Source organism: Artibeus jamaicensis, unplaced genomic scaffold, assembly GCF_021234435.1.
Source record: "Artibeus jamaicensis isolate MK-2021 breed Jamaican fruit bat unplaced genomic scaffold, CSHL_Jam_final contig_3174, whole genome shotgun sequence".
Lineage (NCBI taxonomy): Eukaryota > Metazoa > Chordata > Mammalia > Chiroptera > Phyllostomidae > Artibeus > Artibeus jamaicensis.
The window spans coordinates 4,876,878-4,890,788 of record NW_026521738.1 but is presented as its reverse complement, the minus strand read 5'-3'; the positions used below and the strand labels follow the sequence as shown (position 1 = coordinate 4,890,788).

The 13,911-nt window shown below is 55.0% G+C and overlaps 1 protein-coding gene across 4 annotated transcripts in view; it reads left to right on the top strand.

The window, feature by feature from the left end:
- Nucleotides 1-13,911, top strand: part of SFXN5 (sideroflexin 5) — a 100,955-nt gene that overhangs the window by 45,376 nt on the left and 41,668 nt on the right. For all 4 annotated transcript variants that reach the window (XM_037126266.2, XM_037126265.2, XM_053663318.1 and 1 more), the window contains exons 7-9: nucleotides 1,464-1,517; nucleotides 2,551-2,607; nucleotides 3,945-4,010. In XM_037126266.2, the coding sequence (XP_036982161.2) occupies nucleotides 1,464-1,517; nucleotides 2,551-2,607; nucleotides 3,945-4,010 (177 nt within the window). The remainder of the gene's footprint in view (nucleotides 1-1,463; nucleotides 1,518-2,550; nucleotides 2,608-3,944; nucleotides 4,011-13,911) is intronic.

Here is a 13,911-nt window from a genome sequence, read left to right as displayed (position 1 = left end):
CCTGAGCTGTCATTGCAAGAAAAAATGGAGCTGCGATCTCATTTTTGGAGAAAAATCTCATCATTTCTCACTGGAGCTATGGAATGACTTTACATGATATAATTTTATTCAAACTGATATGGGCCAATAAATATAAATGTGTATACATATTCACTGTTTTAGAAACATTTTAATCTTTAAAACATGATTTACTAATATTGCTGAGGATGTCTAGAATTTGATTCACCGCATAGAATTGAATGCTCGTGTTTGTTCCTTACAGAAACTCTTGCCAAAGAGCCATTTTATCTACAGGGATGATAAATAAGTCAGTATGGGGATGGTTGTGCACATTTCTTGCCATATGCAGCAGTACTTGGTAGATGCTATTTTGCATACAAGCATTCAAAAGGTAAACTTGAGAGACACATGGATCCCTGAAATCCAAGGTTTGGCCAGTGTTAAAGTCAGACAGTTAATCTTGGCTTAAAAAACAAAGTCGGTGAGCCTAGGTCTTGGGAGTAATGGACACACACACACACGTAGTCTTGCTTAGCTACACGGTGCGTGGCTCCTGCGTTCATTCACTCTTTCAACAAGTGTTTACTGGACACCCATGTTTCATTCGATGGCTTAAATCTGGCAGACGTTTTGCTTCATGAGGGCTCAGTGATAACAGATAAATTCCCCCAGACTGTATTTGTAAAGCACTTCAGTCCCCTGGAATGATTTTTGTTTGCCCCTCACGAAAACCTGCTGGATGGCTGGAGTGCGAAGGAGCAGGGTTAGCCGAGTAGAAGTGGAGGTGTTCCCTTTGCTGGCTTGTTTGTCTTACTGTTCGCCTGCCACCAGTTTTGGAAGTAATGCGTGTTAGCTGTTACAAAGAGTAAGAAGTATCCAAGAGGACGTGAGAAAGTTCTGTGTAACCCGTTCTACATGCTGCGCTCGGGACTTTTTTCATGCTTGGAGTTATGTACGTGTATGTGTTTCTATATGTTTTTATATATAAGATGCTTTTCTTTGAAAAATGAGATGCTGTAACACAATTCTGCAACTTGGTTTTTTTTTTTTACACCATATACTGTTTTGTTTTTTTTTTAAGATTATATTTATTTTTAGACACAGGGGAAGGGAGGGAGAAAGAGAGAGGGAAACATCAATGTGTGGTTGCCTCTTGTGCACCCCCTACTGGGGCCCTGGCCCACAACCCAGGCATGTGCTTGGACTGGGAATCCAACCAGCAACCCTTTGGTTCGCAGGCCGGCACTCAATCCACTGAGCCACACCAGCCAGGGCTAAATCATATACAGTCTTACTATGGGCAGCAGTTTATACGGACACATCATCCATATCTGTTTGTACAGATTCAGCTTGTTTTTCTTCATGGCTATTTGATTTTTCTTTGCAAAATTGTAGTGTGGGTTGTTTTGCCTTTTTCAGCTCTCTTCTCTCTCTCTCTCTTTTTTCCCCTCCCTCATTCTCAGGTGGTCGGTCTTCTTATGCCCAACCAGACACTGGCATCCACTGTCTTCTGGCAGGTAACAGTCTCCCAGCAAACAGGCTCCTGAGGGAGGGCCCAGCAGGTACTGGTTAGAACTCCTTGCCTCAGTATCTCCTGCCCCATCCATGCCCCTCAGAGACAATCACACCACTTCTTACCTCCCTGCAACCCAGAAGCTACTGGGAGAAGCCCCAGGCCTTCAGGCCCTGCCCGGTTGGTCCTCGCCAGCCCGCGCCTGCAGCCACTCTGTGCCACTTTAACCTTTGCGTGGGGGTGATGAGGGCTGGCAGGCGTCCTCAGCTGGGTGGCTTATTGATGGCCACCCAATGTGTCCCTTGGCTGCTCATCCTATGGCCAGTGACCTCGAGGCCTACAGCCTCTTTGACATCAGCCTCACCCAAACCTGGGGGGAAGGTAAATCCACCCCCAAAGCCAAGGCAGCAAGGTGGTGACAAAGCATCACAGGCCCTGGTCTCCACTTGTGAAAAGAGCTGAGGCTGTGGCTCTCGGACAGGAGCTGAAGCTCTGCATGTGTGTGTGTCTCCTACACACCCAGGGGGAGGAGAAGGAAGTAGAACCTGTCTGTCTTCAGGAGAAAGTGTCAGTCTTCCCTGAGCAAAACTGCAGCAGCGCCCGTGTCTGGGTGCTAAGGGTGGTGCCGGACACTGGGCTGGGGACATTCCAGGGTCCAGCTGTCCACCTCTGTCCAGGAAGTAGTGTAATAAGGATGACGTGGCAAAGGCGGGGGGGGGCGGTGTTTGGGGCAGTGAGAGCCATGATGTGGGAGGAGGTACTGCCTCTGGATTAGGATGGGCCACTGGCGTGGGCAGAACCGGTGCCTGGTCTGCCAGGAGCTGAGGGCTTTCCCAGGACTGGGGACATCAGTGCTGAAACTGGCCCAGTTCCAGCAAACTAGGCCATTGGTCATACTAATAGGAGGGTGGATACACCCACCGTGAGCCAGCGACTCACCTTTGTCCGAAGGTGTGAGGCCTTCTGGGGCCCGGGCCTGGCTTCCAGGGAGATGAGCCCGTCTTCCCTGACTTCTCCTCTCCCCACTTGCCTTTCAGTGGCTGAACCAGAGCCACAACGCTTGTGTCAACTATGCAAACCGCAACGCTACCAAGGTGAGCACCACGGACCACCAGCCAGTGGCGGCTTTCGGGCTGGGGTGCCCTTCATCCTCCCTGCAGTGAGTCATGCCACTCACCTGGGTGGAGCATCGCCCTCCTGGAGGCACCTTATTTAAGCTGCCAGCCCCTCAGGAGGGGCCTTGACGAGAGGGACTGTTCATGTGAGGTGAAGAAGGCCTGTGACGTGGGAGCGTGGCGGGGCGGGGAAAGGGATGAGCTTCGCTGGCTTCAGGATTCCCTGCAGGCCACTCTCAAACCTGATGGTGGATCAGGACAGCAGCAGCCCCCTGGGGTCTGATTTCCCCTAAAGCCTTCTCCAAGCTTTCCTGGAAGTGGCCCCCATGTCCCTGGACTGCGGGCTGCAAAGCTGAAAGGCTGCTCTTGAGGGGCAGTGGGCCTGAGAGGACAGGATGGACATATCCCCTCCTGCCCTCCTGGGATGAACTTGCCTTGGAGGCCCAGTTACCCTTTGTCATCTGGAAGGGGCTCCTGTGTCTCTGGCAAGGCTTCCTTGCACCCTGGTCAATTCTCGCTCTTCGGTCCAAAGACAGGGAGAGTGGGGAAAGACTCTAGGTCCCCGTGGCAGGGTTGGGGCAGTCTGTTTGGGTAGGAGAGGGCCCGGGCATTTTCCAGCCTTGGGGGGTGATACTTCAGGGCCTCATACTCTGAGGACACCCCCTCCTCGTTCTAAACCTTCGACTCCCCCATGTGCTCACACACATGCATCTCCGCTTGTTTGGCTCTCGTCGACCCTAAACCGAGCATCTCCAAATTGCCATTGTGGTACAGCAAGGCAAATTCTGCAGCTCTTGTCTTAACTTTCTACATCGCAACTTGGGATACATTTTTCCCTAGAAATATTGAGCAACTGTCGTCTATTGGCATGGAAGCGCAGTTGCTACCAGGGTTGACGAGGCCTGTGGGAGCCAGCCAGGCTGGAGCCAGCCTTGACACTGCCGTGTCTAGCAAGGAAGTGCTCCAGGTGCCAGACAGCCCACTTGCAGCATGTGGCCTCCCTAAACCGAGTCTGCTTGCCCAGCCATGAATGACCCATTCGGCCCTTGCTGTTCTGTACCTGCAGGCTGCAGTGTCTGCCAGGGACCGTCACAGAGTGGCAGAGTGCAGTGGGCCCTTCGACATTTCCCTGGATATCGCCACCTCACATTTCCGTATTTAGAGCGGCACTGACGGTGGCCAGGGTCCCTTTGGCTTCCAGAGGGACCTCTTTCTGTCCACCGGACCCTTCGCTTGCTGGCTGGGGCTGTTGGCAAGGGCAGAGTGTGGGAGCCTTGGGTACCCAGTGGGCCTGAAATTCTGTCTTTGTCTTCCAGCCTTCACCCGTATCCAAGTTCATCCAGGGCTACCTAGGAGCTGTCATCAGTGCCGTCTCCATCGCTGTGAGTAAGCCCCCACCCCCAAGCCCCCTACCCCAGTCCTGCTGCTCTGTGGCTGCCCTCCCCATCATCTTGGGCCAGACCTTGTCTGACGGTCAGGGCAAGGAGTGTGGAAGACAGGTTTCTGTGGGTGGGCCGTCAGGGTAGGCTTTCTAGGCAGAGAAGAGAGTAGGTTCTGAGAGAGAGAGAGAGACAGCGCGCATGAAGTGGTGATTCAGGTTTCCGAGCAGTGGGGAGGGGAGGCGGTGCCTGTGGGTGGCGTAGAGGGCTGCCCACTGCAGCTAAGGGCAGCACGTCAGTCCCCAGAGGGCCCCGTGCTTGCCTGGCACTCTTCTCAGGGCAGCTGGTCATCACATGCAGTCACGTGCCTAATGCAGGAGACTAGGGGCTGTGGAATGGTTCTGAAGGTTGATCCCCCTGCCAGCTCCCCCCTACTCTTTGCCTGGGCTCCTGGGGCACTCTTGTCCCCTCTCTATAGTCTTGGCCCTGTGGTCACATGCCTAGTCCCTTCTGGAGGCCTGAAAGCTCCTCAAGACAGGCAATAGGCTCATTCTGAATCCCACAGGACTGAGAATAGAGCAGCTATTGTGTAAGGGAGGTTGGTAGACTCTGTGAGCCTCAGGATGGATCCCAGGGCGGGCGACACAGCAAGGGGCCTAGGCCAGAGCCTGAACGGAAGCTCAGGCTCCCAGGACCTTAGTCACATGTGTCCCACTCTTGCCCCTCTGGCCGGCACGCTCTTGACCCCGGCTGGGTGGTCTCCTTTAGCTGACTGCAGGGGCAAGTCACTGCACAGCTTTGTATTTTATTCATCATGCAATAAATACATGTAATTAGTAAGAAAAAATTAGGAAATTCGAATCAAAAGACATTTCCTTATAATAATCTTTTTGTGAAACCCACTTTCCTCATTGTTCTTGTGTCACTAAGTAAATGTGATGATTGTTCGTGAAAAGGCACTAATCCATCGTGTCCAACGCCGTCGTTGACTTCACTGTCCCTCTAAAGTCGGATTAAGTCGTCCTGAAATGGCCTCGTTTACTCCACTGCTATGTAGACCAGATCGTCTCCAAATAGCTGTTGGGGGGGTGTCCCCATTTCACGACCAAGATTGTCCTCCTTCCCTGAATGCTCATGTCTCATCACAAGCAAGAAGCCGGGCATTGCCAAATCTGTTTAGATGGCCGGCCGAGAGACTGCTCACCCCACCCTGGTGGCCCTGCAGCCTCGCACGAGACTTCACTGCGTTGCGATCGTACTCACTGAGGATCCTGCTTCTGTGGAAATTGCTGGCCAAGGTCAGGGGCTCCTGTGAGAGACAGGAAAGGGCTCTGTCACCTTTTCTTGCTCATGTTACCTCTTCTCCCCTATGACAAGAGGAGTGGATGGCTCAGCCTAGTTTAGCAGCTTGAAAGTCCCACTTTCCTTCTTTGGGATTCAAGGGTGGGGTGGGGTGGGGGAGTTGGAAGGGGGAGCCCTCAGACCGGGAAGGCCTGGAGCGACGGGGGTGGCTGTCCTGGTGGGACTTCCTTCTCAGGCCAGGGGCCTCAGGCTCTGCTGTCTCACCCAAGGGGTCCTCAGTCGTTCCATCCCAATCTCTTCCTAGGGCCACAGCTAGCCCAGATGTGGGAGGAGACTCTGAGGCACCAGGCCCAGCAGCGTTGCTGGGGATCGGGGGTCCCTCAGGGCTCTCAGAGCCAGGGCCTCCCTCACCCCTAGGGACTGGGGACCCCATGCAAGGCTGTCATGGGCCCCAGGGGCTACGCTGGCCTTGGGGATGCCCTCCTCCCTTCTCCCTACTGTCTGCAGAGCCCTTGACCATGCCAGCCCGCACCGTTCTCCCCGTGTCACAAGTTCTAGAAATTTCTGTCCTTCACACTCTCAGTTATACCCCATGTCCTGTCCTCTCCTTGTTGCACTGGATTGCACGTTAACCAGGGCCAGGCCCTGTGTCTTCTCCCCCACCGAGGGGGGCATGGAGCACTGCTCCATAAATACTTGTTAATTAGGCTGCCGATTGATTGCTGGCCCGGGAGGCCCCGCTCCGCTCTGATCCACGAGTCTCCGCAGTGCGGAGTCCCCCTGCCTGCCGTCTTCACACAGTGAGGGTCTAACTCCGGCAGATGGAGTGGAGTTTCTGACTTGGAAAATCTGCAGCTTGCTTGCTTTTCTTTTGTGTGTGTAAATCACAAAACCTCCAAAGAAAGAGGCTTTATTTTATTTTCCTTTCCCTTGTTCTCTGGAACCCCAGGCCCCGCGGCCTCATTAACTGATCTCTGCTTCAATTAGTGACAGATCCACTCCCAGGGCGAGCCCGTTAGGAGGAGATGACCTGCAAACAAGTGTCAGGGTCCCAGTGGTTGGCCCAGTGCTGGCATTAATTAAAACGAGTCCCTACAAGCAGGCGGCGTGGATGGGGCTGCTGACAGGCTGCGGGCAGATCCCGGGGACCGAGGATGAGCTGGAGTGGAGGCCAGGCCCTGGGAGGCCAGCCTCCTCTCTGGGCAGTGCAGAGCTCTGCTTTCCTCTCACTAGAGCCCTTGACCTTGGCCAGCAACGCCCAGAAGCAGGGATCCCCAGTTTGCACGCCCTAGATGTGAAGTCTCGTGCTGGTTGCAGTGCGGGTGAGCAGCCTTTTGGTGAACCCTCTAAATAGATTTGGCAGTGTCTGGCTTCTTGCTTGAAAATAAAAATGAGATTTCATCTTCAGTTATTTTTGAGATCTAACAGTTTGCTGTCTTTTAACAAAGGAAGCCTCCATCAGTCCTCGCCGTGTGTGCGTTCGGGAGTCGGTGTTGAGCACAGTCTGTGGTCAGCCCCCACGGGGCCCGGGCTGCGCGAGGGCAGCCCGGTCACGCCCTGAAGGCTGCCTGTGTGCTGAGCACTTCGCAGTCTGACTGGTGTATATGCTTCAAGGTGCTGAGGGGGGAAGCTGGGATACTCTGTGCTGAAACCGGAATTATGACAAAGGCAACCATTGGGTGCAGTAGGACCCAGGGATGGGACCCCTGATTCACACAGGGATGACTGTGACAGGACAGACCAGAGAGGTAAAGGCAGGGCTGTGTCCACATAGGGGGCACAGCACACAGAGATGCACACCGGGAGAGCATGACAGATGTCAGGTGTCAGGAAATGAGTGTGGCTGCTCCGTACAGCGTGATGGCATTGAGGGGCTGATGGAGGGGGAGCAGCGGGGCCGGCCGTGCAGCACTACTGTAGGGCCGCGCCAGGAACCCCTGCCTGGGCTCAGGGAGCCGTGGCATTGCAGGGGGTGCAGACAGAGGGGTTTGGAGAAGTCGTGGGGGGTTGGCGGCCCAGCAGTGGACCACCTTCGTGGACACAGGGACTGGAAGAGTAGGCCTGGGGCTGGAGAGGAGGGCTCAGGGCTAAGGTCCCCTCAGAAACTGGTTGATGGAGCCAGAGCGTGAGAGTCGCTTCACCTTCAGCCAGGTCTTAGCTGGTGAGGACTTTCCCTTGGGGGGCAACGCTGACCTCCATTCCTAAAGGGTCTGGGACTTGGGGGTCCTCCCTGTAGAGGATGGAGTGATGTCTGTTAAGCTTTACTACGGACACTGGAGTGTAAGGAAGCGTCCCTGGGGATTCCTGGGCTGAACCCCTCCCCGCCCAGTTCCCACTGCCTACTCCATGTCCCCGTGATAGTCCAACAGGCAAACAATCACAGGAAGGCCAGGTACTGTCTAGGTGCTCGTCTCCATTTTACAGATGAGGAAACCGAGACACTATTCTCCTACCACAGGACCTCTTTCTCTTCAGGCTCCCCCACCCCGTAACTTAAGGGGGCCAGAAAAGTCAAGCAGTGTTCTCGGCTTCCAGCTGGAAGGGCCCCAGGTAGACAAGTCCCGCCCCAGGTACCCCAAGAGCAGTGGAGACTGAAAGAAAATGTCTGAGAGGTTTTTTTAGCTGTAACAGGGTTAGACCCTCTGCTCACCCTTGTGCTTGGTTCCTAGGCCTGTCTTTTCTGGCCAAAGTCAGGTCAGCTACATGTATTTGTCCCTGGGTCACAGCATGCTCTGCCCCCTGCAAGATGCACCCAGCTGTCCTTGTGGTTCTGGGTGTACCTCAGGGTGTTCTCTGTGGTCAGGGATATACCTCAGGTGTTTCCTGTGATTGAGGGGTGTACTGCAAGGTGTCCTCTGTGGTCCAGGGCAGGCCTCAGGCCCTGCTGTTCTTCTCTGGGCGTGATGGAGGAGGTGGGCTGACAGCCTGCGCGTCCTGGACCAGGTTATTGTCTTACTTCTGTCACTAGGATTGGCTTCTGAGTCGGAGGGCCCATCACATGGACCTGGTAGCATAATCTGAAGTGTTCCAGAAGCCTGCAGATGGTGATGCTGGCAGTGGGGAGGCTGACATGAATGTCAGCTCTGTATACATTCTGGGGAGGACAAGTTGTCCCCTCCTACATGGAAGGGGTCTCATGTAATTGGTGTACCAGCAGGTGGCCAGCTGGTCTCTGTGGGTGACGGTTCAAGGGTCAGGCCTGGCCATTGTAGCTGGCAAACAAGCCATGCAGTCACAGTCGGAGCTGACTGATGTTTTAACCTGTGCAGGACTCTCTCCCAGCCACTTTGGCCCTTTGCTCCTGAGCTCGTTGCCAAGCAACAGGCTGGCTGGGGTTGCAGAAAAATTAGAGGGTACTGGGCCGTTTTGTTACCAAGTTTCTACAACGTGTGCCCTCTGGTGGGCAGTCTTGGTACCTCGAAGATTCCTTGACCTACCCGGGCGGGCCCCTGCCCTCCAGGACCCACACGAACTCCTGACCATTTGGGTACATTACGTCCACCACCTGAGGGTGGACCTGGGTTCCGCCCTCGTGCCTTCGTGGACCCCCCTATGGCAAGCACCAGTGGAGTGCACGGAGCCGGTTCTGGAGCCTGCTGAACCCTTCCTTCTAGCGTGGCTGCCGGCTGCTCGCCCTCTGGGGCTCCGTCAGGCGTCTCCTTTCTCAGAAGCCTTCGGGCCCTGGGGCCACCCCTTCCGGCACCCTCCCCCTGGCAGAGGGGACGAGCCGCCCCCTCAGGGGGACATAGACCGAGTGTGCAGCACCTAGTTCTGGCAGAGCTCTGGCCGTGGTGGGCCTCAGTGACTGCACAAGGCCAGGCTCCCGTGGCTCTTCGTTTTTTCTCTCCTGTTTCAGAAATCAGCCCCTTGATTTCCCCTGGGAACACTCATGCGGCGCCTGCTCATTTCACCGGACACCAGGAATTCAGTGAGGATTGGGTGGCAGAGGCTGCGAGGCAGGGCTGGGGCCTGTTGGGAGACATGGACGTTTGGTAACGAGTCCACAGTTTAAAACTATATACATGTATTACTTTGATTTACAACATTTTAAGAAGGTAAATAAATATATACTTAGAGGCCAAGATAGGTACAGAGAAGGAAGAGGCCCAGGTTCTGTGAGAGGCTATGAAAGCGAAGCCTGAGTGAAGAGGGGCTTCTCGGAGGGCCTGCCAGGCCTTCAAGCCAAAAAGTAAGGGGGCCAAGGGAGGGGCAGTGCTTGGAAGCCCTGAGGAGAGATAGGGCGGGGCAGGGAGGGAGGGGGAGAAAGCCAGAGAGTTGGATCATCTGGGGGGCAGGGGTGATGGTGCAGTGCCTTGGGCCTTGCAAGGGAGGCCAGGCGGCCACAGGCTGTGCAGGTCTGTAAGTGCAGCGAGAAGCCACTGAAGGGCTAAAGCAAGTTCACCTCCATTGTTAGGAGATCACTCTGGCTCCTATGTAGAGTGGATTGTAGCGGGGAGCAAGGGTAAAAAGCAGGGAGCTGAGCTTTCAGGGAGAAGAGACTGGGGCTTAAGCTAAGTGGTGGCAGCAGAGAGAGAAGCCACATGCAAGGTGTTCAGGAAATGGCTCAGGTAGTTCTGCAGGATGGGTTGGGCGTGGGGTTGGAGAGGCCTCCTCAGGGAAGACTTCTGGGTCTCCAGCATGAGGAGTGAGCCAGGAATGTGGGAGGAACCAGGTGTGGGTGAGGAGGAGCAAGGTAGCCTTCATTTGGGTTGTAGGAAGATGGGGTACCTGAAGCCCCTTGAAACAGAGGCATCTGCAGGGCCTTGGATGTTTGGGCTGGGGAGAGGATACAGCCCAGGTCAGAGAGGGCTGCCTGCACTGCTCAAGCCCTGCCTGGCGTCTCTTTTCTGGCCTGGTGGAAATTAGGCTGCTGTTGGCCTGGGCAAGACCTTGATACTTAAGGAGACAGCTATCGGCCACATGGCTCATGGCAGTGAAGGTCTTGTGTCATGGTGTCCCCACCCTACCTGCCCCATTCTTGGTGCTAGTCAACACTTATCCCCACTGTGGGGGATCGTCAGGAAACCAGTCTTCCCTCCTCTTCCTCTGCTGCTGTCAGCTGCCCCTGGGAAATTCACCAGCCTGGGAGCCGGAGCTTGGAGAGAAGTGGCCAGAGACGGTCCTTAGGCCTTTGCTGATGTCCTGGGCTCTGGCTTCTCCCAGGACCCCCATCTGCTGACCACATGGGAATTCTTTTGCAAAATCCACACCCTGTTTGTTTTCCCCTCCACTCAAATGGAGCCCCTGTTTGGTTAATTTTTATTTTGTGGCTTATTTGGAGGCTGTTAAAACAGACCCTAGGGGACCCTCAGCAGTGATTGTTCCATATCTCATTATCTTTCCCAAACCTGATTATTAGCTCAGATTTTTCTGATCGCTAGCTGCTGTTCGTGATGAGTTGTGTGCCATTAATGCCAGCTGGTTCCCTTAAACAGGACCCACCATGCCAGGGAAAATGAGCTGGCATTCAGAGCCACCAGCCACTTGGCTTTTTAATTTTAATGGGCTCCACCAAATGTTCCAGGCCAAAGGGCCCCCGAGGAACCAGAACAGACGGGCTCCCAGCCCCTGGTCTGCAGCCCACCCTGGTTCTTTCCCGGGACAGTAGGGCCTGGGATGGGGGGTCTGGGGGGAGAGGGGGTGAGCAGCCACGCGCCTTCCCTGCATTCATGCCTTTCTGCCGCTGCCCATTAGCGGTGGGTGGGTCACCCAGGAGCCCAGGCCTTCTCCCTACTTTGCTGGTCCCTGACCCTTCCCTGGGCTCGGGCGTGTTGGCCAGGTACTCAGAAACGTGTGTGCGCCTTAGTAAATAAGTCTCACCCCGGCTGCGCTGGGGAGACTCCTGTGGGCTTTGGAGAAGGGGAGGCTGGAAGAGACCTGGGACCCCAGGTTTTATCTCTTTTCTCTCCTTTCCTCCTCCCTACCCTGGGCTCTCCCATGTGGGGTGTGGGAGATGGGCTGGGTTAGTCACTCTGTGCCATGCTAGCCAGGGAAGGGAAGGCTGGAGGGTAGGGGCAAGTCTGAGTGATCACTACAACCGGAAACCTCTATCTTCCTTGCACTGTGGCCACACTCCAGCCCTGCCTGCCTTCAAGAGACTGCCAGGGGAAGGTGCTGAGCTCCCTGCTGGCTCCTTGGAGGGCTCCTGCTCCCACTCCTCCACACTCTGCATCTTTCCAAATGAGTGTGAGGCGTGGGGTTCGAACCCAGACCTTCTGATTTCTACGTCCAAGGGCTCTATCTTCCTAACTGGAGCTGCCTTCCCCTTTCCTCTCCCTGGGCCCCAGCCCCAGGCTGGTCTTTTCAGGGAGGTTTTGCTATGCTAACAGTGAGTTTTAAATGGCATGTCAGACATTAAAGCACTCGTCTTTGAGGTGAAAGACAATTGGAAAGTAAATAGCACAGTGGTTCAGAACAAAGCTTGCAGTACTTGGGTTCAGTCCTAGCTTTACCTGCCTCATAATAGCTGTCTGTCCTTGGACAAAGTTACTTAACTTCTCTGAACCTGTCTGAACGTCTGTGCATCTGTAAGAAGGGGTAACACCCTATCTATTGTAAAAGCCTTGTGTTGGGGGTTTAATTGTTTCAGGAGCTGTGCATGGCCTGGCATCTCCCTGTGCCACTCCACACTTTAACTCTCCGCACTCTGTAGGAACATGTTCACTGGTGTTTTGGAGGGAGTGGGGGGAACACTTCTAAGTCACAAAATAGACAGTCACCACTGCTGAGAGCTGGGAGGCCTGCACTTGAGATCTGTTTGCGTGGCAGGGGCAGCCCTGGAGCAAGGTATCAGGGCCCAGTGCAGGCTGCTGCAACACCACTGAAATGCACCCACGCTGCGGTGCATGGCCCTGTCCCACAGCTTTCCCTTGAACATGCAGAAAGGACAGGGATTGGACTCTGAGCATTAGCTTAAGGCTCCAGAGGGAGGCCAGGCACCCAAGAGCCCAGGCTGGGTTTTTGCCTGGCAGCTCCATGGCCCTGTGGGGCCCTGGGGTATGCAAAGGCTGGCTGGCTGGCACTTCCTATCTTCCTGGGTCCCAGGGTCATTTCTGCTGCTCCCTGCTTTGACTGCTGCAGGCTCCCCGCAGCCCTGGAGGCCTTCCCAAGGCTCTACCTCTTCCCCAACAATACGGAAGGTTGCAGCCAGAGCTGGGGCTGTGGAGGCAGTGGTCTGCTGAGCCAACAGGTGGGCCAGGCCAGAGCAGGCCGCACCAGGCCCCCTCTGCCCAGGAATGATCTACAGGGCAGGGGCCGGCTCTGGTCTCATTTGGGGGAGCAGAGGCCTCTGCAAACCTGTCTTCTGGTCTAGCCTCATGCGTCTTGCTTTTCCCTCTCTGTGTCTGTGCTTATGCTGTTTTCTCCACCCAAAGGTCCTTTTCCTCCACCTAAACTCATCCCACTTCCCCTCCTCCAACAAGCCCCGCCCCCTCCACTTCCAGCCTTTGCTGATCTCTCCATCCGTTCATCTGTTTGTTGGCTCATGTGTTTGTTCCTCAGTCACAGTCTAGTCAGTCTGTACTATGTTCCATCCACTGCCCTAAGTGCGGGGCATACACAGATGATGAAGACATGGGTTCCTCCCTACTCTGTCTTGGGGGCAAGTCACACACATGAGCGGTGTACTGAGAGCGGGGAAGGAGGGGCTCGTGATGCGCAGAGGAGGGAGTTTCCACCAGGAAGAGGCAACATCATTCTTTTATAGCCTAATTTATTGAGGCCTGTTGTCTAAATGCTTATACACACTCTTATAGCAGCCCTGGGGTGCTGTAGACACCGTTCGTTTTATGGACAAAGAAACTGAGGCAAACATGAAAAGACTTGACTAGAAGATTAAACGAGTCCACTGTTAGTAAGTGACACTGGAGGCAGAGCTCATAGGTGGATGTTACATGAACAGGTGAGGACTGAGTAGAGGAAGGGAGGCCTCCCTGCCTTAGGGACCAGCACAAGCAAAAGGTGCCAAGACCAGAAAGCTAGTGCAGGATCTGACAAGTGGTGAACTTGGCTCACAGAAGGAGAACGTGGGCTTGGGGAGTGCACTGTGGTGACAGAGGCCCAGACTGCTGCACACAGGAGATTGCACCCTCTCCCACGGATCACAGGGAGGAGCTGGCGGGGGTGAACATGTTGTAGAGACAGCACGGGGATGAATTGCAGTGGGGAGAGCCCAAGGCAAAGGCCAGGGAAGGGGAGCTGGGGTCTGAGTGCCCAGGATCAGTGAGCCTAGGATGGCTCCACACCCGCCTCCTCGCCCCTGTCCTGCTCAGCTGTTCTCCTTAGCTCTGCAGGCACCTGTGGGCAGGTGTGTGGATCTCACTCTCCTGAGCCCTCGTGGTTTGGCCAGGCCCAGGCCTGGGGTCACAGTGGAGCCTCCGAAAGGAGGTGCTTAGAGACTGGGGTGGGAATGAGGGTCCTACACTATGTTTATATGCAACAGCAACTGCCCTGCCATTGCTTTCCCCTCCCAGAGAGGCTGCGTGTGTGTTTGCGCACACATAGCTTACGCCTTGTCTCTCTCTGTCTTTCGTAGGAGCTGGTTAACGGGAAGGAGTGGGTAGGGGTGCATTAAATGGCCATGCTGGAGCTCTGCAGGCTAGGG